Genomic DNA, 26,822 nt, shown 5'->3' on the forward strand with positions numbered 1-26,822 from the left:
TGAGACATCAGAGGATCAGAGATGAAGGACCAGGAAGGATAACACAGGTCAGGAAGTTCGATCCGGCTCTTAGTCACAAAGCACTTTGGGCATATTCCCTTTCACAGAAATCCCAGAGACCTAAATGTCCAACAGAACAACCCAAACACTAAACAGCCATATACAGAGGGTGGCCAAATGGGACCAGTCCTTTGATAATCATTCCAGAGCTGTGTGTATTTATGTATGTGTGTATGTGTGTGTGTGTGTAAAGTGCGTTGTAGGCGTTTAAGAGGTCTCAGTTAAATTCTCTGAGTTGACTAAGCATTTAATTCCCACCTTCATCTCCCTGGCAGCAGCGGGGGGGGGGGGGGGGGGCTCCAACAGGGGCTGAGAGAGGTGGACAGAAGGACAGGAGGAGGAGGGGAATAGAAGGAGAGTGCGAGGATGTGGTTAAAATAAGAGGGAGAGGAGGGGGATAGAAGGAGAGGAGGGGGATAGAAGGAGAGGGGGAGGAGGTGGATAGAAGGAGAGGGGGAGGAGGGGGATAGAAGGAGAGGGGGAGGAGGTGGATAGAAAGAGAAGGAGAGGAGGGGGATAGAAGGATAGAAGGAGAGGGGGAGGAGGTTAATAGAAGGAGAGGGGGAGGAGGGGGATAGAAGGAGAGGAGGGTGAGGATGTGGTTAAAATAAGAGGGAGAGGAGGGGGATAGAAGGAGAAGGAGAGGAGGGGGATAGAAGGAGAGGGGGAGGAGGGGGATAGAAGGAGAGGGGGAGGGGGGGGTACAAGGAGAGTTCAAGGAGGGGGATAGAAGGAGAGTGGGGGGAGGGGGACAGAAGGAGAGTGGGAGGGGGGATAGAAGGAGAGGGAGAGGAGGGAATAGAAGGAGAGGGGGAGGAGGGGGATAGAAGGAGAGTGGGAGGAGGGGAGGAGGGGGATAGAAGGAGAGTGGGAGGAGGGGAGGAGGGGGATAGAAGGAGAGGGGGAGGAGGGGGATAGAAGGGGGAGGAGGGGGATAGAGGAGGGGGATAGAAGGAGAGGGGGAGGAGGGGGATAGAAGGAGAGGGATAGAAGGAGAGGGGAGGAGGGGCATAGAATGAGAGGGAGAGGAGGGGGATAGAAGGAGAGGGGGAGGAGGGGGATAGAAGGAGAAGGGGAGGAGGGGGATAGAAGGAGAGGGGGAGGAGGGGGATGGAAGGAGAGGGGAGGGGGGGAGGTGGTGGTGGATAAAATGAGAGAAAGAGGAGGGGAGGCTAAGCTTGGGTGGGGGAAACAGGGGACATTCTGACAGACATTCATCCAGCTCTCTGTGAGGGCTCTAATTGAATCACAGGTCAGGTGTGGCAGAGTTTATGCTATTTCATGCTTTTTAGTGTTTTAACATGTACTTAGTGTTTTAACATGCAGTTAGTGTTTGCTCCAGTTCCCCTGTTTATGTGGCTAACTGAAACCTACAGAGATAACAGAAAGATGCAAGGTTAGAGCTCATGTAGGTGGATGATCATTTATATAGAAGACAATCTTTCATGTACAGTTAATGAAACATAACAAAGGTGAGTACACAATGACAAAGAGAATGGAACCAGACCTGTTCCCAGGTAAATATAAATGTTCCAGCTGAAACACAGGATTAATATCTCATTAAGCCACAGCGCTCCAGGCTAGGACGGGAAGCAATGAATAAAATAAGATATGTGTAATGGAAGATTTAATATGGATGAACAGGAACGAAGTGGGGAGGAGTGGTGTGTGTGTGCTCAGTGGAGGTGTGTGTGTGTGTGTGTGTGTGTGTGTGTGTGTGTGTGTGTGTGTGTGTGTGTGTGTGTGTGTGTGTGTGTGTGTGTGTGCTCTTTGCCAAACCCTGCAGGTTGGATTATATTACACAGGCAGGGTAATGACACTGTGGATTCCCTACGTATCCTGGGAGGAGAGGGGATTGTGCTGCCCTGCTCCTGGGACGAGCACGTCTGAAAACTCACACGATTACATTGATTCATTTGCTACATTCATTTCTCTCCATGAATCGGATCCATGGGGGAGGATATTTTTAGGGGAGGCTGTGGCGGGCGCTGTGTTTGCCACCTGAGATCCCTGGGCCAGGTGTGTGTGGAGTGTGTGGTATGTGTGTGGACTGGAGTGTGTGAGGGCTGGAGTAGTGCACCTGCATGGCTCTGTAGGAGTACAGGGCACAGACACACAACTGGCCCCAGCACTCTAAACATGAAGTCCTATGAATTGAATTGGGTTGATTCATCCCAACAAGGCCTTAAACACAGAGGTTTATGAATGGGTGTGTGATCACACTGTCAGTCTCGGTTATGGGGACAAAGTCAATTATTCCTGCTAGACTCCTTGAAGAAACAACTGTAGCGCCGCCTGTGTGCTCTCAAGGTTACATCTGCAAACTCAGAAGGACAGTGCCAATGACAGTGCCAGCAATACAGTGCCATCAATACAGTGCCATCAATACAGTGCCGTCAATACAGTGCCAGCAATACAGTGCCGTCAATACAGTGCCGTCAATACAGTGCCGTCAATACAGTGCCATCAATACAGTGCTAACAATACAGTGCCAACAATACAGTGCCATCAATACAGTGCCATCAATACAGAGCCAGCAATACAGTGCCATCAATACAGTGCCAGCAATACAGTGCCATCAATACAGTGCCATCAATACAGTGCCAGCAATACAGTGCCATCAATACAGTGCCAGCAATACAGAGCCATCAATACAGTGCCATCAATACAGTGCCATCAATACAGTGCCAATGACAGTGCCATCAATACAATGCCATCAATACAGTGCCATCAATACAGTGCCATCAATACAGTGCCAGCAATACAGTGCCATCAATACAGTGCCATCAATACAGTGCCATCAATACAGTGCCATCAATACAGTGCCAACAATACAGACCCATCAATACAGTGCCATCAATACAGTGCCATCAATACAGTGCCATCAATACAGTGCCATCAATACAGTGCCATCAATACAGAGCCATCAATACAGTGCCATCAATACAGAGCCATCAATACAGTGCCATCAATACAGTGTCATCAATACAGAGCCACCAATACAGAGCCATCAATACAGTGCCATCAATACAGTGCCATCAATACAGAGCCATCAATACAGTGCCATCAATACAGAGACATCAATACAGTGCCATCAATACAGTGCCATCAATACAGAGCCACCAATACAGAGCCATCAATACAGAGCCATCAATACAGTGCCATCAATACAGAGCTGTCAATACAGTGCCAACAATACAGTGCCATCAATACAGTGCCATCAATACATAGCCAGCAATACAGTGCCATCAATACAGTGCCAGCAATACAGTGCCATCAATACAGTGCCATCAATACAGAGCCATCAATACAGTGCCATCAATACAGTGCCATCAATACAGTGCCAGCAATACAGTGCCATCAATACAGTGCCATCAATACAGTGCCAGCAATACAGTGCCATCAATACAGTGCCAGCAATACAGAGCCATCAATACAGTGCCATCAATACAGTGCCAGCAATACAGTGCCAATGACAGAAAACACACAAATGTTGCTGAGTGACAGCAGTTCTGTGTGGAAGAGTGGGCCAAACTTCCTCCACAGGGATGTGAGAGACTGATCAACAACTACAGGAAGCGTTTGGAGTCATTGCAGCTAAAGGGGCACAACCAGTTATTGAGTGTTAGGGGCAATTCATTTTTCACACAGGGGCATTGGGTGTTGCATAACTTTGTTTATGAAAGAAATGAAATAAGTTTGTAATTGTTGTATTATTTGTTCACTCAGGTTCCCTTTATCTAATATTAGGTCTTGGTGGAAGATCTGATAATATTCAGTATCAAAAATATGCAAAAGTTGAGAACATTAGAACGTTGCAAATACTTTTTTATAAACACTGTATCTCATGTAGAAATGTAGCATCTCATCACACTTTAAAGAGCCAATCCGGAGCTCAAACAATGGCCACACCTCCACATGTTTTGGTAAACAGCTGACAGATGGCGCTTGAGAAATATAACCACTCTCACATTCATAGACAGAGCTATGGAGGCAAGGACTGACTAGCCATGAGATCAAAATGATCGTTTTAACCATGTTTTCAAGCAACACAGTTTTTGTTTACATTAACTTTGTTTACAAACATTGGAGTAAAATATGCTTATATTTTGGATATAATGTATGTCCCAACTCCAGATTGGCCCTTTAAGGAGAATCACCTCAGTAAAAAGTTCTCAAGGCTGGTCTCCCTGAATAGCGAGTCATCCCAAGCTGTACCTAAAAAAACGTTGTTGATGGTTTGTGTAAAACTGCCTAGCCTTGCCCTTTTGCTGAATCAAAGGACATGTGAAAGCTCAGACTACCTCAACTCACGCAACACTGAGTCACAGAGAGCTCAGCGCAGTACTTCAGTGTTAAAACTCTGCTACTGAACTGGCTGTACATGGAGCCTGGCAAGACTCTCCATCAGGGAACAAGATAGAGCACAATGCCAGAGACTGGCAGACGGACGGACACATTCCAACAGATATATGGAGGTACAGTAGCCAAGAGTGTGTCTGTGATGGAGATTCAGTGCAGTAGTGGAGTCAGGAGACTTGAGCTGTTCCACTGGCAGCATTCCTTCCTAATGAATCATTGCCCTTCAACTTTGTGTTTTCATTTAACAATCACTAACATTTTTATTGGCATCAGCTGCCTGCTAGTGTAAGGGGGGCGTAAATCTACAGAAGAGAGAAAGGGGACAGAGAGAGAGAGAGAGGGAAATGGGGGAGGAAGAAAGAGAGAGAGAATATGAGGGATAAAGAGGGGTGGGGGGGAGCGAACAAAGGGGACTAAGGGAGGGAGAAGGTAGGGAAAAGGAAGTGGTCAAGAAAAGAGAGTGTGGACATGGACAAAGTACAGCGAGATGAAGAAAAGATAGATAGAGAGAGAGAGAGAGAGAGAGAGAGAGAGAGAGAGAGAGAGAGAATGCCTAGTCTCTGCTAAAAGTATGGATGCTTTCCAATAGTGATTGTAGGCAGATTATTTAGATGTGTGTATAAAGGGATTGGTTAAATGCTGGCAGCTCATGATTCATTCGTCAAACCCTAGTAAGACACTGCCTCCACTATTCTGAAAATCCTTCCTTGCTGTAGATGTAGTATCTCACATTTGAGCAACGCACCGAGCTACGCTTTTTGATGTGTCATTTAGCATTACAGAGATTTCTATGGGAATAGGCTTGCCTGACTTTAGGTGGGCTTTACAGGAGTGGGTTGGCTTTGTCACCAAGGGAAACAGCAGACAAGGTAGAGGAGTCGTGGAAAAGACAGGATGTGAATTACTGAACAATCAAACGCCCATATATTTCATGAAACGGGAATGAAAAGAAGAGCTGGTTTTACTGAATGCTTATAATCCACAGTCAAACCAACACCAGAAATATTTCACTATGATGTACAGTATGCTGTGCTGTCAGAATCAGTGGAGGTGCGGTGACTATCATGAACAATATGATACAATATTACATGCAGTGGAAAAGGATGATATTTTCAGATGTTCCTGGACTGACTGGCTGGACCTGTAATTACTGTCATCGCCCCTCTGCTGCTGCAGCTGCCCCTCAGGGACCTGTAATTACTGTCATCGCCCCTCTGCTGCTGAAGCTGCCCCTCAGGGACCTGTAATTACTGTCATCGCCCCTCTGCTGCTGCAGCTGCCCCTCAGGGACCTGTAAATACTGTCATCGCCCCTCTGCTGCTGCAGCTGCCCCTCAGGGACCTGTAATTACTGTCATCGCCCCTCTGCTGCTGCAGCTGCCCCTCAGGGACCTGTAATTACTGTCATCGCCCCTCTGCTGCTGCAGCTGCCCCTCAGGGACCTGTAATTACTGTCATCGCCCCTCTGCTGCTGCAGCTGCCCCTCAGGGACCTGTAAATACTGTCATCGCCCCTCTGCTGCTGCAGCTGCCCCTCAGGGACCTGTAATTACTGTCATCGCCCCTCTGCTGCTGCAGCTGCCCCTCAGGGACCTGTAAATACTGTCATCGCCCCTCTGCTGCTGCAGCTGCCCCTCAGGGACCTGTAATTACTGTCATCGCCCCTCTGTTGCTGCAGCTGCCCCTCAGGGACCTGTAAATACTGTCATCGCCCCTCTGCTGCTGCAGCTGCCCCTCAGGGGCCTGTAATTACTGTCATCGCCCCTCTGCTGCTGCAGCTGCCCCTCAGGGATCTGTAATTACTGTCATCGCCCCTCTGCTACTGCAGCTGCCCCTCAGGGACCTGTAATTACTGTCATCGCCCCTCTGCTGCTGCAGCTGCCCCTCAGGGACCTGTAATTACTGTCATCGCCCCTCTGCTGCTGCAGCTGCCCCTCAGGGACCTGTAATTACTGTCATCGCCCCTCTGCTGCTGCAGTTGCCCCTCAGGGACCTGTAATTACTGTCATCGCCCCTCTGCTGCTGCAGCTGCCCCTCAGGGACCTGTAATTACTGTCATCGCCCCTCTGCTGCTGAAGCTGCCCCTCAGGGACCTGTAATTACTGTCATCGCCCCTCTGCTGCTGCAGCTGCCCCTCAGGGACCTGTTACATCACCTCACCTCTCCCCTGGCCCTCCTTCTTGGACAGACAGCCCCCTCTGCAGCTGGGCTGGGCAACGCCACACTGACAGCACTGGGGCCAGGGCCTGAGGAGGGCAGGGCAGGGCAGGGACCGGGTGGGGGTGAGTGAGGTGGGGAGGGAGCGCGGCATGGAGGAGAGGGATTTGTGCCCTTTCAGCTCGTCTTCAGCTCTTCAAGCTCCACTGAGCACAGTAACAGATAAGCGCACCCTGCAGCTCTGCATAATGACCGGCTACATCCACTAGACAACAGCGCACCACACCTCCTCTCCCCGCGCCTCCCCTCTCCTCCCTCTCCACCCTCTTTCTTTCTCCTCCTCTGCTGGCCTGACACACAGAATAACACTAGACACATTCAAAGATGCACAGAAAAACAACACACAAAAAAATGTATTCACCTACTGTTTAGTACCCAGTAAACAAATCACAAGTAGCAATACATATGCTTGAAATGGTTGCAGAAATGTGCTCTCACTGTGCTAAGGCCTTGTGCCTTCACACAAGAGTGGATTCATTACAAACCAGTCTTCTCTCATCATGTGGTACCAGTGGAGTAGACAAAGGGATAATATCATCTATTCCATCTCTAGTTCAGTTGAGCTAACAGTGAGTATGGTTAAAGGACCAACCACCACAATCACTCACAGTCCTTAATGATCTACTGTGACTCACACCTGTGAGTACAACTCACCATCTGTATGTGTGTGTGTGTGTGTGTGTGTGTGTGTGTGTGTGTGTGTGTGTGTGTGTGTGTGTGTGTGTGTGTGTGTGTGTGTGTGTGTGTGTGTGTGTGTGTGTGTGTGTGTGTGTGTGTGTGTGTGTGTGTGTGGGCAGATTTGAGCGTAACCAGGAGAAAGAGAAGAGAGAGAGAGACAGAGAGAGAGAGGAGGGCGCAATCAGAGAGAAGGGGGGTGCAAGCAGGAGCGAGTGAGTGACAGACGGAGGAGAGGAGAAGGAGCAGCCTAGGCAGCACCTGTGACCCACAATGCAGAAGTACCCGGGTGAACACCTGAGCAGCACCTGGCCGCAATCACAGCCTGGGTTGGGGGAGGGGACCTCGCGGGACAGAATGCGAGCACACCGACATCTGCACCAGTTAAACACGCTCGGGATGCTAGCGCCATGTGGGATTTGGCTCTCCATGATAAGCCTTAAGGAACAATTAAAAACTAAAAGGAGAAAAAGACACTACCGAGGCACTGAGAGAGATTGATTTTTCCCCCCGCTGCACAAAAGGCAGGGAGAATACATCTTGGCGCTGTCATGGCCCCTCTTGTGCACAAAACCCTGGGCAACAAAATGCTCTGAACACTTTGCATTGTCACTAAACGACTGCATCACTTCATTTCCTGGAAACCCATTACGTTTCATCAAAAGGAGAGGAAAAACAGATGAGAACAATTCTTCTGTGCAGGGAGAATTCATTTAGCAGAAAGCCGAGGGAGAAGAGAGGGGAGAGAGGAGGAGAGAGAGGAGGAGAGAGAGGAGGGCTAACTGCAGAACACTCTGCAGGCTGGCAATGAGGATGCAAATCTCAGAAACTAGTGCTGCATGGGCTCCACAATTATTTTCCTGGTGACAGCAAGCATTACAGCTTTAATTACCCAGATAAGGCAAGCCGCACAAACTATTCTTGGACACTGTTCAATTTAAACTGTGTGATATTCATCTGCTCCAAGGATACTGAGCAATGCTGCTTTTAAAAAAGGTGTACTTTCATCCAGATTGAAATTGTTGTATGAAAAGCATTGATGCACTTGGATACATGGTCACAGTGGTCTTGGACACACTAACAGGGGTTGGCTGGCCTTCAAGGACAGATTGTGATTTAAACTCCGTTTTCACTGCTCTCCTCTCGTCCATCTATCAACAGCGAAAGCATGTCAGTCTGTGGACTTTTCCTGGGCCTATACACAGACTTTAAGACTGGTCCAAGGCCTGGCTGCTTTTTATGTTGAGTAGCTCTGGAGAAGGCCTCACATTTTCAATAAAGGAGCCTGTGGAACCTAGTCTCCACATATTCTGGCCTGAAAACTAAAAAGCACTTTCCTCCAGGGAATTATATGAAAAAAATACAAATGAATTGAAATAGAGACAACACTTTCTATGAAAATAAAAATCTGTTACAGATCAATTTCATCTATTACAAATGAATTAGGGTTAGGAGTCCCAGGTATTTGGTGACGGTCCCAGTGGTATCAGATGGAAACCCAGTAACCACTGTCTCCAGAGGAACAGGCAGAGAGAGGGGCCCATCTCAACAAAGCATCTCAAAGTAGGAATTCTGATCTAGCATCTGTTTATCTTATTCATTATGATCTAAAAGGCTAAACTGATCCTAGATCAGCACTCCTACTTCGAGATGCTTTATGGATACGGGCCCTGGGCTCTGGGCTTGTGGGAGCACAGACCACAGAGTAGGGTGGAGACTGTCTGGCCCCATCTAGGGGCCTCCAGTCTGTCTCTGGGGCCCAGACCACAGCCTCCCCTGCTCCATTAACTGCCATTTAATAGATTTAATTTATCTGGAAATATGAGCCGTGTTTAAGTAGGTTAGTTAGGGGACTTTTCACAGTAATCCCTAGGATGGTGTTCAACAACTGGAAGGCAACGCAACACACAGCTCTGAGATCATCATGGGTGACTCGAAATACAGTCCCATGCCATTTCAGACATGACGTAAAGTGGAAATACCATTAGCCCACCAAATCAAGTCTAATGACAGAAGGCCTGGGAGTGTGTGGTGAGTTAGTCATATTAATCAGATTTGTTTTCATAGTACTAGACACACACAGAGCGTATGAGGTGCGCTGGAGGAACGTGAGGGTGTATCGTAGCAGCTCAGCTGAGTTATTAATACAGACACAGTCACATGGCTGAACACACACACATACAGTACTAGTCAAAAGTTTGGACACACCTTCTCATTCAAGGGTTTTTCTTTATTTGACTATTTTCTACATTATGGATTAATAGTGAAGACATCAAAACTATGAAATAACTCACAAGGAATCATGTAGTAACCAAAAAAGTGTTAAACAAATCAAAATATTTTTTATATTTGAAATTCTTCAAAGTAGCCACCCTTTGCCTTGATGACAGCTTTCCACACTCTTGGCATTCTATCAAACAGCTTAATGAGGTAGTCACCTAGAATGCATTTCAAATTCAATTAACAGGTATGCCTTCTTAAAAGTTAATTTGCGGAATTTATTTGAGCCAATCAGCTGTGTTGTGACAAGGTGTCTTTATGAGACATACTGTGTGTTTGTGAGATGCAGAGTAGGTGAACGGATTATCTCCCCATGTGTGGTTCCCACCGTGAAGCATGGAGGAGGAGGAGGTGTGACGGTGCTTTGCTGGTGACACTGTCTGTGATTTATTTAGAATTCAAGGCACACTTACCCAGCATGGGTACCACAGCATTCTGCAGTGATACCTCATCCCATCTGGTTTGCGCTTAGTGGGACTATAATTTCTTTATCAACAGGACAAAGACCCGAAACACACCTCCAGGCTGTGTAAGGGCTATTTGACCAAGAAGGAGGGTGATGGAGTGCTGTATCAGATGACCTGGCCTCCACAATCACCCGACCTCAACCCAATTGAGATGGTTTTGGATGAGTTGGACCGCAGAGTGAAGGAAAAGCAGCCAACAAGTGTTCAGCATAGTGGGAACTTCTTCAAGACTTTTAGAAAAGCATTCCTCATGAAACTGGTTGAGAGAATGCCAAGAGTATGCAAAGCTGTCATCTTTTTTGGTTACTACATGATTCCATATGTGACAGTTGACAATCTGGACCCTCTATTTCTCTATTTCTGAAACTATCCGCCGCCATTGTCGCAACCCCTATTACCAGCCTGTTCAACCTCTCTTTCATATCGTCTGAGATCCCCAAGGATTGGAAAGCTGCCGCAGTCATCCCCCTCTTCAAAGGGGGAGACACCCTGGACCCAAACTGTTACAGACCTATATCCATCCTGCCCTGCCTATCTAAGGTCTTCGAAAGCCAAGTCAACAAACAGGTCACTGGCCATCTCGAATCCCACCGTACCTTCTCCACTGTGCAATCTGGTTTCTGAGCCGGTCACGGGTGCACCTCAGCCACACTCAAGGTACTAAACGATATCATAACCGCCATCGATAGAAGACAGTACTGTGCAGCTGTCTTCATCGACCTTGCCAAGGCTTTCGACTCTGTCAATCACCATATTCTTATCGGCAGACTCAGTAGCCTCGGTTTTTCTGATGACTGACTTGCCTGGTTCACCAACTACTTTGCTCAGTGTGTCAAATCGGAGGGCATGCTGTCCGGTCCTCTGGCAGTCTCTGTGGGGGTGCCACAGGGTTCAATTCCTGGCGCCGACTCTTTTCTCTGTATATATCAATGATGTTGCTCTTGCTGCGGGCGATTCCCTGATCCACCTCTACGCAGACGACACCATTCTGTATACTTCCGGCCCGTCCTTGGACACTGTGCTATCTAACCTCCAAACGAGCTTCAATGCCATACAACACTCCTTCCATGGCCTCCAACTGCTCTTAAACGCTAGTAAAACCAAATGCATGCTTTTCAACCGTTCGCTGCCTGCACCCGCACGACGCACGCCCGACTAGCATCACCACCCTGGATGGTTCCGACCTAGAATATGTGGGCCTCTATAAGTACCTAGGTGTCTGGCTAGACTTTAAACTCTCCTTCCAGACTCATATCAAACATCTCCAATCTAAAATCAAATCTAGAGTCGGCTTTCTATTCCGCAACAAAGCCTCCTTCACTCACGCCGCCAAACTTACCCTAGTAAAACTGACTATCCTACCGATCCTCGACTTCGGCGATGTCATCTACAAAATAGCTTCCAACACTCTACTCAGCAAACTGGATGCAGTTTATCACAGTGCCATTCGTTTTGTTACTAAAGCACCTTATACCACCCACCACTGCGACCTGTATGCTCTAGTCGGCTGGCCCTCGCTACATATTCGTTGCCAGACCCACTGGCTCCAGGTCATCTACAAGTCAATGCTAGGTAAAGCTCCGCCTTATCTCAGTTCACTGGTCACGATGGCAACACCCACCCGTAGCACTCGCTCCAGCAGGTGTATCTCACTGATCATCCCTAAAGCCAACACCTCATTTGGCCGCCTTTCGTTCCAGTTCTCTGCTGCCTGTGACTGGAACGAATTGCAAAAATCGCTGAAGTTGGAGACTTTTATCTCCCTCACCAACTTCAAACCTCTGCTATCTGAGCAGCTAACCGATCGCTGCAGCTGTGCATAGTCTATCGGTAAATAGCCCACCCAATTTTACCTACCTCATCCCCATACTGTTTATATTTATTTACTTTTCTGCTTTTTTGCACACCAATATCTCTACCTGTACATGACCATCTGATCATTTATCACTCCAGTGTTAATCTGCAAAATTGTAATTATTCGCCTACCTCCTCATGCCTTTTGCACACAGTGTATATAGACTCTCTTTTTTTCTACTGTGTTATTGACTTGTTAATTGTTTACTCCATGTGTAACTCTGTGTTGTCTGTTCACACTGCTATGCTTTATCTTGGCCAGGTCGCAGTTGCAAATGAGAACTTGTTCTCAACTAGTCTACCTGGTTAAATAAAGGTGTTCTCAACTAGTCTACCTGGTTAAATAAAGGTGTTCTCAACTAGTCTACCTGGTTAAATAAAGGTGTTCTCAACTAGTCTACCTGGTTAAATAAAGGTGTTCTCAACTAGTCTACCTGGTTAAATAAAGGTGTTCTCAACTAGTCTACCTGGTTAAATAAAGGTGTTCTCAACTAGTCTACCTGGTTAAATAAAGGTGTTCTCAACTAGTCTACCTGGTTAAATAAAGGTGTTCTCAACTAGTCTACCTGGTTAAATAAAGGTGTTCTCAACTAGTCTACCTGGTTAAATAAAGGTGAAATAAAAAATAAAGAAATAAAGAAATAAATGTCCTAGTTTTGATGTCTTCACTATTATTCTACAATGCAGAATAATAAAGAAAATACCTTGAATGAGTAGGTGTGTCCAAACCTTTGACTGGTACTGTATACATACATACTCTACATATGTACTCTATACACACACACACTAACTCTCATACTCAAACTCTCATTAAATCACTTTCAACACACTCAGCAAACAATGGTCACCAAACCTACTTCAACTGTCAAGAGGAAGGTTGCAACAGATTTTTTGCTGCAAAAAAAGAGAAAAGTGATCAAAAGACAGCAACGATGTTTCATGTTTCTGGATGTCCTTGTAGGACATTTCCCCTTCTTTCTCTTCTTCTTTGACACACAGCCATAAACGTGACTCACGGAATAAATCCTGTCTTGCGAAATGAAGCAGTGATTACCAAGTGCCATCTGAGAGCCAGGTTGAAAGTCAATAGCTCTTCCTAGCCTCTGTCTTTAATGGTATATATAGGCCTTGTCTATGCCAAACTGAAGGAAAAGAGCAAACACCGCCAAAAGTATTTTGAATAGAACTCACCCAAGGTGAATGAAGAAGCTCAAAGCCAACAGACTTGAAAGGAGTGAGAAATAAGTGGAGGACTTATTTAAACTGACACCTGAAGCAGCGTACAGTAACCCTCAACACCCTTCCTCCTCACCTAGGAGAGCGAATAGGCTCTGTGCTTCTACTCAACAGAAAAGGCTTAACAAAAATCACACTGCTACTAGTCTATTTATATCTTATCATCTGAACCAATTGTTCAAATTGCATCAGATTGTTAAACATTTCCTCTCCATTCTACAGTAAGAGATGAAACTCAGCAGGAAATAAGATCCAAGTCTGGTACTCATATAGTCATCCCAATGAACCAGCATAGGGCTCTCAGGAAATACAACTCAATGAGTCCTGTCATGCTCTCAATGCAGGAGCAGATACAAGTATAACTATCGTTCACCATAGGTCTGGCCACTCTGAAAAATGAAACAACATTATAGGGCCAGGAGAACTCTCCATGTGCCGTTGTTAAATGAACATATTGAAGATATAGAACCACTCATATGTACATTAAGAACACCTTCCAACTATTGAGTTGCACCACCTCCTTTTGCCCTCAGAACAGCCTCAATTTGTCGGGGCATGGACTCTACAAAGTGTCAAAAGCGTTCCACAGGGATGCTGGCCATGTTGACTCCAATGGTTCCCACAGTTGTGTCAAGTTGGCTGGATGTCCTTTGGGTGGTGGACCATTCTGGATACACACAGGAAACTGTTGAGTGTGAAAAACCCAGCAGAGTTGCAGTTCTTGGCACCTACTACCATACCCTGTTCAAAGGCACTTAAATATTTGGTCTTGCCCATTCACCCTTTGAATGGCACATTAATGAACCAGTCTCCTCCCCTTCATCAACACTGATTTTAGTGGATTTAACAAATGACATCAATAAGGGATCATAGTGTTAACCGGGATTCATCTGGTCAGTCTATGTCATGGAAAGAGCATGTGTCTTAATGTTTTGTACTCTCAGTGTATATACACATATGCAGAGATGTGGACCACAAGCTGACCCAGAATGCATGGTGACACTACAGGGAAATCTCAAGGCTACAGTGCCTTCAGAAAGTATTCATACACCTGGACTTATTCCACATTTTGTTGTGTTACAGCCTGAATTCAACATTTCTTACATTTATATTTTTTCTCACCCATATACACACACAATACCCCATAATGACAATGTGAAAACATGTTTTTTGGAGATTTTTGCAAATGTATTGAAAATTAAATAAATAAATATCTCATTTACATGAGTATTCACACCCCTGAGGTAATACTTTGTAGAAGCACCTTTGGCGGCAATTACAGCTTTATGAGTCGTCTTGGGTATGTCTCAATCAGCTTTCCACATCTGGATTTGGGCATTTCTCCCATTCTTCCTTGCAGATTTTCTCAAGTGCTGTTAAGTTAGATGGGGAGTGGCGGGGAACAGCAATCTTCAAGTCTTTTCACAGATTATCAAGGTTATTCAAGTCTGGGCTTCAGCTGGGCCACTCAAGTTCTTTCACATTCTTGTTCTGAAGTCATTTCAGCGTTGCTCTGGCTGTATGTTTGGGGTCATTGTCATGTTGGAACGTAAATCTTCGCCCGTCTAAGGTCATTTTCACTCTGAAGCAGGTTCTCATCAAGGTTTTGCCTGTATTTGCCTCCATTCATTGTTCCCTCTATCCTTACCAGTCTCACAGTCCCTGCCACCACCATGCTTCAAGCTAGGGATGATGTTAAACGGTTGATGAGCTGTGTGTGGTTTTCTCCAGACATAGCGCTATGCATTCAGGCCAAAGAGTCAAATGTTTGTCTCATCAGACCACAGAATCTTTTGCCTTTATGATCTCAGAGGCTTTTACGCCCCTTTTTACAAACTCCAGGTGTTCTGACATTTTTCTCAGGAGTGGCTTCCGTCTGGCCACTGTCCCATAAAGCCCAGATTGGTGAAGTGCTGTAGAGACTGAGTGGTCATTGGGTTCTTGGTCAACTCCCTGACCAAGGTTGGTCGGGCCGCCAGCTCTGGGTAGTTCCATATTTAGTCAATTTCCCAATGATGTGGACCACTGTGCTCTTCAAAACTTTCAACACTCTAGAAATTATTTTATACCCTTCCCTTGATACACCGAGTGTACAAAACATTAGGAACACCAGCCCTTTCCATGACATAGACTGACCAGGTGAATCCAGGTGAAAGCTATGAACCCTTATTGATGTCACTTGTTAACTCCACGTCAATCAGTGTAGATGAAGAGGAGGAGACAGGTTACAAAATTATTTTTAAGCCTCGAGGCAATCTTTCTAAATCATGTCCAAACAGCTAAATTACTTTCTGCCAGATCTTTCTTCTGATTTAGTTTTATATTAAAGCAGAAACATTTTCCTATCCCAATAATACAATTTAATCTGCTTAATTATGAGACTATATTTCAAGTGATACATACTATATGACCCAAAGCCAAAACAAGTGTGTTTTACCTTGCCAACTGTTACTGTTTGTGTCTTGAATATCAACAAAAGCCTAAACCAATTTCTCTTTGTGATCATAATCTGTTTGACCAGTAAATACTACAACCCCTGAAGAGGCAGGATTCCCTATCTGCATGCATATTTCTATTTAATCTAAAGCTGGATTAGTGCTTATTAAATATTGCCTCAAACAACTACTCACAGTCAGCGTTATGCAACACCCTCCACTCCTCCCTCAGAGAAACACTGGTATACAGGACACATCCTCAGCCAGGAGAGAGACAGGGCAAGGGGGGCTGGACATAGGCCATAATCATCTTTTACCTTAGAGCTTCTAGAACTTATTCTAGGGTTCCTTACATGGAATATAGAGTGAACAGAAGAATATGGGTGAAAAGGGAGCAGAGATATAAGTATTTAATAAATCTAGAACCTCAGTGGGAGTTGTAAATACTAAGAATATTGCATTTGTAACACTGGATGGGATTGAACAAGTCGTTCCATTATAATACTCACTCCATCCTTTCCCACTTTGTTTTCCGCTTACCATTATTTACTGTTTAATGGATTTTGTCAAGGAGCAGCATTTGCATACATACAAACATGGAAACACAATGAGCAGCATGTTCGTGTTGCTCACCACCTCATCATCTGCACAGTCAGTGATTGAGTCAGAGGGATCTACATGGCCTTCTGAGTGAGACAGTGAGCTGATACTGCACTACTGTATGTATGGATAGTGTAGTGTGCTGAGGAGGATGTGTCGTCGTGCAGTAAGAGGATTGGAGAGCGGGGGGGGGGCGCAGACCGCCTGACCCGCTCTGACACAGGCACTGCGTTAGCCCCAAGAGAGTTTGCTGGTGCCATCACTGGGAGCTCACACGACACCCTGCCCTTCTCCTCATCCTAATCCACATTCCTCACCCTCCAACCCACAGGCTTTACTTGTGAGGGACAGACAATAAGGCCATCACATGAGGCAAGAGGGGGTAATTCTGATCATCATCTATTTATGTAGATTCATATCTGATTCCTGAAAGACATTGGGTACTCCTGTTCCCATACATGTAGCTACATACGAATAGCTTCATTGAATTTATATTTACAACACAGTTTTACTACTCATTTGTTATTCTACTATTCCCAAGCTGTACAAAGACAAAGCCCCAATGAACCAAAGATGACCTCTAGAATGAGCCTCCATTATTCAAGTCATGCAGCATATTCTGCTGGTAACTGTCATTAAAATATAATGTCAAATAAACAGTCATTGCCAGCCATCTGTTGGGCACTAACAACTGTAACATGTTCATTATCATACACAATAGCTGACCTCAAATAACCCCAAGCTGCTTTCAACATGTCATACTTCTCTTTGGTTGAATGATGTAGTCAGGTCTGAGCCAACCGTCTCCTCTGTTCCATTTACAAACCATGAAATAAAATACAAAGACAAAAACATGCACACACACACAATACAATCAGGACAATGGCTTGCTGGCTTTTCTTCGACTAAGTACGTCTTAGGAGGTAAGATTTCTTATCTAAACTAAAGCTGATTTAGATGTTGCTCAAAAGCATTGCGAATGAGGTTTCCTGGTCATTGTGAGTCAGGTCTGTCGAAGCCAATGACTGTATGGGTCTGAACACACACACAAAGCATTGAGTAAGGAAGGCCATTGTCCCTTTCCACCTGCAGAGCTATCAGTAAAGCACGGCGCACTTAAATAATATAAACACTCAAATCAGAAGCATATCCATTCGTATACAATGCCAAATACAATACATGTGGCAGTGAGTCATTGAACCTATGCTTCCAATCGTTCAAAACATGCACTGAGGTATCTAAACAAAGGGTCTACATCATCCAAATATCTGTCGAAGGAAACTGCAGACCATTGAGATTTGGATTAAGATAATCCATTTAGATGACCATGGCTGGGTTGTAAAACTCCAATGGTGAGATCAAACAAAAATGGGTCACGTAGTACTGTACAACCAAAGGGTTCCCTTGGAAATGCTGCGTGTATAGTTGTAATGCATAATTGTATAATGTCCCTGCATGCGTGTTCCACCTCTTTCATTGGTGAGGAATAACCTTTCAGGCTTGATTTAATAATGTCGCCCCAAACTAGGTAATTCCATGTAAATCCCAGATATTACTGCTGAAATTCAATTGTATTGAAGACCAGGCTCATCTTCCAATCCCAGCCTCTGATAAGCACAGGCTATTTAGGCCCACAATCAGATTGTCTAATGCCCTGACACATCATTGCAGCAGATCATTTCCATATTGTGCCACTTATAAGCATAATTACAGCCAGAGCCGGAGAACAGAGAGGAGCCCACCCTCCCAGACGCATCCTGTGATCAATCGCCACAAAGATAACATTTCATTTTCAGTCGTCTCCTGCACCAGCACCCATCCGTAAACTATCCACCTTGCATGGCAACCAGTCTCCAGGGCAATCTTACAATGAGCCGGGGATTCAGTTGCCCATTAAACTGTCATGTGCTAACACATCACAATGACTCCAGGAGAAAGGCCAGTGTAATATATAGCTTTTAATTGTTAGAATGTATCTATCACATCAGGGGGGAATAAATAACCTTTAGACATTCTAACCCGCAATTTAGGTTTGATAAATCTATAATATGGTGTTATGATGGGGATTTTTTTAACCAGTGATCATCATTCTTATCTGTTCATGCTCAACAGTGATTATATACTGGGATGGCAAAGGACCAGCACAGTAAATTCAATCTCCTAAATCTCCAAAAGCCTCCCAATCTGAATGGAGTCACTACTGGCTTCAAAATAAAGGCTTTTATTTGGAAGGGAATTATCATACTGCTGCTGGTAGCAGACAAATGGAGGTGGTGGTGCAACCAGAGCAGCACAATCAGGCTACGCATGATTTAACAAACCCAAATGCTAAGTCTGCATAAACCATCACAGATCACCTGCCATTCAAGCATCTATTAGAAATCCTGAATGATATCCCACAATGGTGATGGTGGGCTGTTTTTGTATGAAATGGTCTCTGGCACATCTGCTTGGTTAACCCCCCTTCCTTAGACACCACCTCCCCTGCCACTGGAAGTTGCCGGTGGCTTTTCTGATAGCTAGAAGACAGTCTTTTGTGATGGAAAACTGTACTGATGGCGTGACTTCCACCCTGGGGGAGGGTCAACTTCTGAAGACGGTCACCACAGGACGAGGAGAGAGAGGGTGAAGTAAGGCGAGAGAGGAGAGGAGAGGAGAGGAGAGGAGAGGAGAGGAGAGGAGAGGAGAGGAGAGGAGAGGAGAGGAGAGGAGAGGAGAGGAGAGGAGAGGAGAGGAGAGGAGAGGAGAGGAGAGGAGAGGAGAGGAGAGGAGAGGAGAGGAGAGGAGAGGAGAGGAGAGGAGAGGAGAGGAGAGGAGAGGAGAGGAGAGGAGGTGGAATAACACTGCTTGACCTAGCACGGCTGTGAGGGCTGCCACTTCCAGAAGCGTGACATGCCTTGTCCACACAGGGCTAAAGGGAGTTTTAAAAATAAAATAAAATGGATCTCGGAGACCTGTGGGCATGTGAGGGGTGAGACCTACTTACCCATTATGCTGGAGTTCATAAAAGGTGTCTGGGACAATCCTTCATGGGACACTAATCGACTGTCACTCATGTGATCACCATAATGAGGGCTGTCTGCCAAACCCTGGGGGGAGAGATCAGAGTATTAAACACATTATTAGGCTGCTTGGCTAATTGAGTGCTATGACAGTACACTAATTACTGAGGAAGGAGAGCACAATTGGTCAACTTTCCCTTGAAACTGTATATTTTTCTCCTTTCCATCATTAAAAAAGACTTTTTTCATCTCTGACTGATTGTAAAAGCAGTAAAACAGAACCCTGATGAGCCTGTCAACGCATATGCCACGTTTCAGGATTAGAAAATACAAGGTTAATGATGCACATGTAATTCTGTGGATCTGAAGAGGCAATGGGCTTTTTGAGAGAAGACATGTTGACATGTTAATTGTACACACATTACATGGATCAGAACATGCATGATGCACAAACAAGCACGTTCACATATGGATGAAAAACTATTAGGAAAAGCCCTTAGTCCAAATGGATACATAACAGCATCATTCACTTGTGTCAATTCTAAGGCGTAGTTGCAGAGATTCATCTTCCAATGTCCTACAAGAGTCTGTCGTGAACCAGTCGAAGAGATACTAGCAAACCTCTCATAAAATGCGATACCCATTTCCAGGATCAGTTTTAAAATGTTTCCCCCATAACCCTTCTAGGTGGTGTATTTGTTTAGCTAAAGACAGCAAGTCTCAAAGCGTTGCCAAGCAACACTAACACTAAACGCAACACATGCGGCTTTGTATTTTTAAGGATTTTTTTGGTCTATGAATGAAAACAAATCTTACTCACTTACGATAATTAAAAACCTCTATATACTGTGACAATATTGATTTTAATTTAAAACATTTAATAACAGGGTATTATAGCCTATGACGGGGGAAACTGCCGCCCTCCATCCTACCACGGTACCTGCAGCTTAAAAAATTGCCTTTTTCTCCTGCGGCCTTTCATGACAGTTATCAGCTTCAGGAGCTTAGGTCTAAATATCGGTCACAGTATGGTCTTTGAAAACTCAGGGTCCCCTGCAATAAAAGATACTCTGTAGCAGTGCTAATCCCAGGCCCTGTGAAAATCCTCCTTGCGCTCCAGTCAAATGCGTCCCTCCAAACTACATTAACTCCCACCGGAGGGACCGAGCAGCACTGGACGAGAATTTCTATAGCGCTTTTTTCCCCCAACTCGTACCCTCTGCATTCAACATACAGTAAAAAAGTAAATCTTATTATCCATCTTTTTTTGTGAGCGGACGGTGAAGGAGTAATTTCAAAGGCAGTGGAGTGTTGTGCTGTGTCGAGGGAATCCACAGAGATTCCCCATTGTGTTCCTGCCAGGCCGCGCTCCCCGTTAATCACGCCATGAACGGACTCACTAATAACACCACCCCTGTGAGAGGCTCTGAAACACACACACAAACACACACACACACACACACACACACACACACACACACACACACACACACACACACACACACACACACACACACACACACACAGGCAGGCAACAACAACCTATACAAACCTCTCCTGCACTACAAATCAAATCCCCCAGGTGTGTTTCAACTGACATTTAACCAAATAAAACAAAGAGTAGTAAGTAATGAAAGACTTAATCTGGACATCTCAGTCCTCCATTTCCTCCTGGTCTTTTCTTCCCTGGTGGAGACAGCTGCCACAGAGCTGGAAAAGGCCAGCGAGGAGAGGCAGGTAGGGAGGACCAGAGAGAAGAAAGGCAGAGGGGATAATGGTCAGGGTGAGATCACACTACCCAGCCCACCCTGTGTCTGCTCCTCTGGGACCATTAGATCATCAATCACAGAACCCTCATCATTTACAAACACTGCTCGGCTACGTCGGCCCAGACACTAACACATGCTGTCACTGCGACCAACGGGGCCAGTTACCGCCGGCTACATAACTGTCAAATCACTACTTAAGCATGCAGGCCACAGCTCCTGCCTTGCCCCTATCCCTCACCACAGAGTTTAAAAAGTCATCTCTTAGATAGTGTGTGCTGTCCCAGGTGAATGTGTGGCTGCACCACGGTGGCTTGGGGAGGCATGATACGGGTGTGATGGACGTGTACGGGGTGAGTGTCGCGGCAGGGCTGGGGCGTGCGGTGGCGTTGGGCACAACCCCGTCTGTCAGACGGCCGGCCTGCAGCCACAACTGCCCATAATACGTTGGCTGGCTGGAAGCCAAGGGCAGCATGGAGGGCTGGAGTCTGTTCACAGTCCACTAATCATACACTGTTAGCTTGAAGCACCCAAGCAGGCCCCGCTCGGACAGACACACTACACTGAACTCTTTGAATAACAGAAACGCGCTTTTCCCGAAAAGTGTTTCTTCTGGGAAACCTTCCTTAGTATTGTCTCTGAACACAATTTATGAAACATTACAATGAGAATTATGAAAATACGATTTTTGAGACAAAAGCTGAACCGTAGATAAGTGCTTGTCTACTGTTTAATGGATTTAAAGGGTTCTGTTCCTAGACTCCTCCGTGTCTTCCGGCTGGGCCTCAGCTCTACGGCTAGAAACACACTGATAAACCTAATAATCCCATTATTTCCAAATCTCAGATGAAGATCTAAACCACATCTCAAAATCAGAGGACACTCTTCCTCTTATTTGGGAATAAGCGCCATTGTGCTATAAATACCACTGGATAACAACCAAGTAGTACCAAGTAGTATCTATGCATGTGTGCTGCTGCAGGATATTTATCTGTGCAATCAGCACATTGCTAGTGAACATTGTAACTGCATTTTAGGTACACTGCTTCAACGTGAATATGGCGCAGGAGTGTGGGCCAGCAGAGGCACAAAGACATAGCACACCATGGTCTGTACGGACAGACAGAGTGATGAATGGACAGATGTACTGGTGCAGGCAGAGATCAAATGTGCCTGGGGATTAAAGAGATTGGCTCCATTCTCTTTGGTCAAAGTCATCCGGATGAACCTATGACAGGCTGGACACCAGGCAGTGTATAGTAGGTATGTTGTGTCCATACTCACTCTCAATTATGTTTACAAAATATCCCAAATAGCATGCGCTGCCAATAAAAGAAATGGTTTGGTATAAGGTGTAAGTTAAGAGGGCCCTGCAATTTGCTGTGCAGAGAAACTAGAAGAAATCCCATCCCATATAATGAGAATGGGTATTTCAGAGCAAGTCTTCTTCTCTGGCCTACATGAGTAATCACGTTGACAAAACACCTGTAAAACCTGGACAAACAACCCCATCTCTCTGGCTCTCTGGTATATGTGTGTGCATCCATGCGTATCTGTGTGCATGTATGCGTGAATGTATGTGGAAGTTTGTGTGTGTGTTTTTTTTGTTGCATGTTTGTGTGCATATGTGCAGTATGGAGGCACAAACAGCTGTCTGCTTACTGATGCCCGCCCCTTGCAATGTCAGAAACACTGATTTATATGCACCTAAAGCAAAGATATCTCAAAAGTCTCCATCTTATAATTCAGATCAGGCAGCCGATGGAACCATAGCCTGTAGAGGTTCATTCGGGAAGGGCATTGGAAAATAAACAAGGTAATGCGGGCCGAGCAGACCTGACATTTAACTGATTTCTGATGGAAAGTGACAGGAGATTGACGTTAAATGAAATTCATACAGGGCACCCAGAACCACCATGGTGTAGGAGACAAACAACAAATACAGAGACACAGAATAGATATTCACACTTTGAAAAGAAATGCCATACGAACCAGTTCATGTCATGCATCATTCTATTTTTTTTTATCTCTTTGCTTGATGCATGATGAATTCAACGCAACTGATCATGTCTCTGAAATAACATTTGAATTACTGCCAAAATATTTCATGAGTCTGGAAATCCTAATGGAAAGAATGAATGAATCACTCGTTGCTGGTACTGAAATCATTTCGAAGGAATATTCATGACCTAATATAAACATTAGTCACAGTTATAATTTCAATCAACCAAAACGAACAATATTTCCATTGATGTCCACTACCATAAATATAGTTTTCACTTTAAATCCTAATATTGGCACAGATCTACAAATGGTGGAGTAATTTCCCCCAATTCAGAAATTCCACAATGTAGCCATAATGTTCCAAAGCACACAACATTAATCAGCTTCCCCTGACAAATGCTTCATATTTCAGTTTAGCGCAAATAATCCAATGTAAATGACAAAATATTTAAACCTATCACTAAAGAGGATATTGGTGCCATGCAATTAGGTCATTCTGGAAAATAAAATTATGCCAATTACAGGTCACACAACATGACTGGTGCTCTCTCCCTCCCTGCCTCTACAGTGAGCTGTGAACGTAATGTAACACGTTGATGTAATGAGTGTTAAATGATGTGGTGCAGAAAGGCCAGGCAGAGGGAGACAGAGGAGTGAGGTGAGGGAGACAGAGGGGTGAGGTGAGGGAGACAGAGGGGTGAGGTGAGGGAGTGCACGGGGAGTGAGTGGGCCAGGGTTCTTACCCTGGAGGACTCATAGGAGGGACTGGACGACTGGCCACCTGGGGCCCAGGAGGACGATGCCTGGCTCGGCCTCTCATCCATACCTGTCAGAAGAAGAGATGCACAACTCCATCAGCACCGTGTCCTCAGACTCCTCACCAACACACACGCACACACACACACACACACACACACACACACACACACACACACACACACTCTCTAATCTCACACTCACAGACATTTAACAGTTAGACAGAGCTGGAGTGACAGGTTACACATATAAACAAACACAGAAAGAGAGGGGCCACACAGCACAGGACAGGAACCAGTGTACCCCTAGAGGAACTGAATTAGACATACACACTATTCAAAATGTGATTTAGCAAATTAATTGCTATCCAAAGTGATTGTTTTTCACATTTCTTTATGATCTCTCCTGAATCAAAAGGCGAAGGCTGCAGTTAATCAAACAGGGCAGAGATATTTCACACGTCTAATGTCTCATAGCAACGGCCTCTCAGTTCTCCAGGGGCCTGGTTTAACAAAAGACATAACAGTGCATCTACAGTCATGTCTGTCCCTGGGCGAGCAAGCATGCTGCCATTTCTCTTGGCAGGAGGACAGACAACAGAGCAGAGTAGAAGAAAGTGACTAATCTGTTATACCTCGATTCAAAGGCTGTGCTGCCTTACGAGTGCCAGGCACATTTTCACGGCGTCATTTATTTTGGTTTACATAAATCACGGACAAAAAAATGTGCACTCCTTAGCATGTGTGCATGCTCAAAATGTGCTTCAGAGCACTAGAGCTGGATGATTTGGCAGTGATGTATAGTCCAGTCCTGTCAAAACAGCTGAGCACTGAAACTTCCTAAAACTCATTTAAAAAAAGTCCATGTTTCCAAAGACAGCAAAATAAAATAATAGATAAACAAATAAATCAATAAAGTTGACACTATTGCATGAATTCAACATCTGCTATGTGATGAACAAATATAATATCTGACCTTCGAAATTACATTTATGGGGCCTGCTCAGTAAAGAGATACGATTCTGAGATTCTTCACGCTGTTTGAGCCAATATTGTTTTGTAGGTAACAGCATTCCACTCCCGGCCCCATGTAAGCTACATAATTGTAGGAGGGGGAGTAACATCAACATTTTGCTAGTTATTGATTGTTCCCTTTGTCATTTCACCCTGCTTCAGAAAACTGCAATACCATTAATTTGATTCCGCTCTCAAATATAACAGATCAGATTTAAAGGAATTGTATATACAATGAATCAAACCTTTAAACCATAACACAGACTCTCAGAGGGCCTGTAATCCACTTTAATTTGTTGAACATTTCAAAATATTAGTGACAAAAAACCATACGTCTTCGGTTGCCTGAACGTGCCACTTGACCGCATGGCTGGGCACACACTAAACACCAGCTATCTGCATTTGCATGAGTAGAACAAACAGGCCTTTTAGCGAGGGGAGAAGTAGACTTTTCCACCGTGAAAAAGAACTAGGCCTACATCACACAATCACGATGTGCGGTCTAGACCCCGTGCCAAAGACAATGTAGAGGCCGGCCAATGTGAGGCTGGCAGAGTGCAGCAGTCAACTCAACTCATGGCACCTTCATTGGCATACTCTAGCAATACACAGTAATACACTTTTCAAAAGTGAAATAACATGTTAACACTACACATAATAATATAACATTCCAAAAGGGGGAAACGCTGTACTCCACACTAGCTGTAGCACCTGGATCTGACTGTAGTGCACCCTTTAGGGCACTAGTTGTCACCAGCTCCAGTCTCTAGTCTCTGTCCTGACTGCCAGCTCCTGCCTGGGGCTCCAGGGTCCTCTCTCTACACACGACTACAGATATAGCTACACCAGCCAGGGACAACACAATATCACTATGCTTCACACTGATCGAGACAAACACAGAGCGGTAGAGTTGTCTTCAAATGAGGAGATAATTCTAAAATAGTAATCTACGGAATAGCAACATGACACGTTTTCTTAAGCATTTTCTTCAAGGGGTTAACAAACGAATATAAATGCGTGAATGTGCTGGTTATATTATGAATGTAAACACCAGTGGTATTTGCGCAGATGTCGTTTTTTGATTCTTCCGTGCTTATGCCGTTTCTTCAGGAATATTCATCGTTTTTGTTCTCTAGAGAAACATAAATATGGCTGCTATTGATAGGTGAAATGTTAGGGAAAATGACATGGGTTTTGTATCTACAGCACAGGGAAGTCCTTCTCTGGGGAGTAATTAGGCTTTTATTTTATATTTCTAATGTGGAATGCATTACTAATATCTCTGGAAGAAATATCTAAATGCACATCCGTGATGTCAATTCTAAGCTAACAGACTACAAGGTTTGAAAGAAAGTGGCCCAGGGACTCGGATCGGAACCATTTGGCTTGGAAGGAAGGAACCTTCTCTCTGTGGTTTCTAATGCTATGAGTCAGCCACTCCATTCAACCATCCACCAAATCATTGACAACCAACGTCATGAGACACTGCTACAGTAGCTGAGGTCACACACACACCAACAGTTAAGCAGATAAAAGACAGAGGCATACTATTACTGTAGCCTGACAAATGTATTATAAGATCAATTCCACCTGTCTGTAATATCATCCAGGTTTCATCTGCTCTTAATACAGTCCATATTCACCTACCATTCATCACTTTCATCACGTTTGATGTGTAACAGGTTTTATGGAACAGGGTGCCCATGTCCTGCTGCTGGGGCTTCAGAGGTTCAGAGGTTCAGAGGTATGGCACGCAGACCTGTCAGCCCCATCTGTGGCAGCTCTGCTCTGGAACAAACTCCATCATATATCCACTCCACTCCGCAACCCAGCACACTGGTCACACACTTAACATGGAATCATACAGCACTGCATTGACAGCCACATTGTCAGCTGTGCATGTGTGTGTGGCAAAGACCCTCTTCTAATTATTTCAGAACCCTAGTTCTCAATTATAGAATTGAACAGGAAATAGACAAAGACATTATGCAGATATGAATGCTTCAGTTTGACTAAAGTGGGATTTTGCTCTCTGGCGTGCCCCCACTGCATAAACCTATGCCAAAGAATGTTCATTTACATGCAGTGTCTGTCGAG

General features: G+C 45.0%; 1 protein-coding gene across 8 annotated transcripts in view; it reads right to left on the minus strand.

The window, feature by feature from the left end:
* Window positions 1–26,822, minus strand: part of LOC109895378 (transcription factor 12) — a 94,617-nt gene that overhangs the window by 49,371 nt on the left and 18,424 nt on the right. For all 8 annotated transcript variants that reach the window (XM_031830942.1, XM_031830943.1, XM_031830941.1 and 5 more), the window contains 2 exons: window positions 23,700–23,782; window positions 19,171–19,273 (listed from right to left, as the gene is read on the minus strand). In XM_031830942.1, the coding sequence (XP_031686802.1) occupies window positions 19,171–19,273; window positions 23,700–23,782 (186 nt within the window). The remainder of the gene's footprint in view (window positions 1–19,170; window positions 19,274–23,699; window positions 23,783–26,822) is intronic.

Source organism: Oncorhynchus kisutch, linkage group LG8, assembly GCF_002021735.2.
Source record: "Oncorhynchus kisutch isolate 150728-3 linkage group LG8, Okis_V2, whole genome shotgun sequence".
NCBI lineage: Eukaryota > Metazoa > Chordata > Actinopteri > Salmoniformes > Salmonidae > Oncorhynchus > Oncorhynchus kisutch.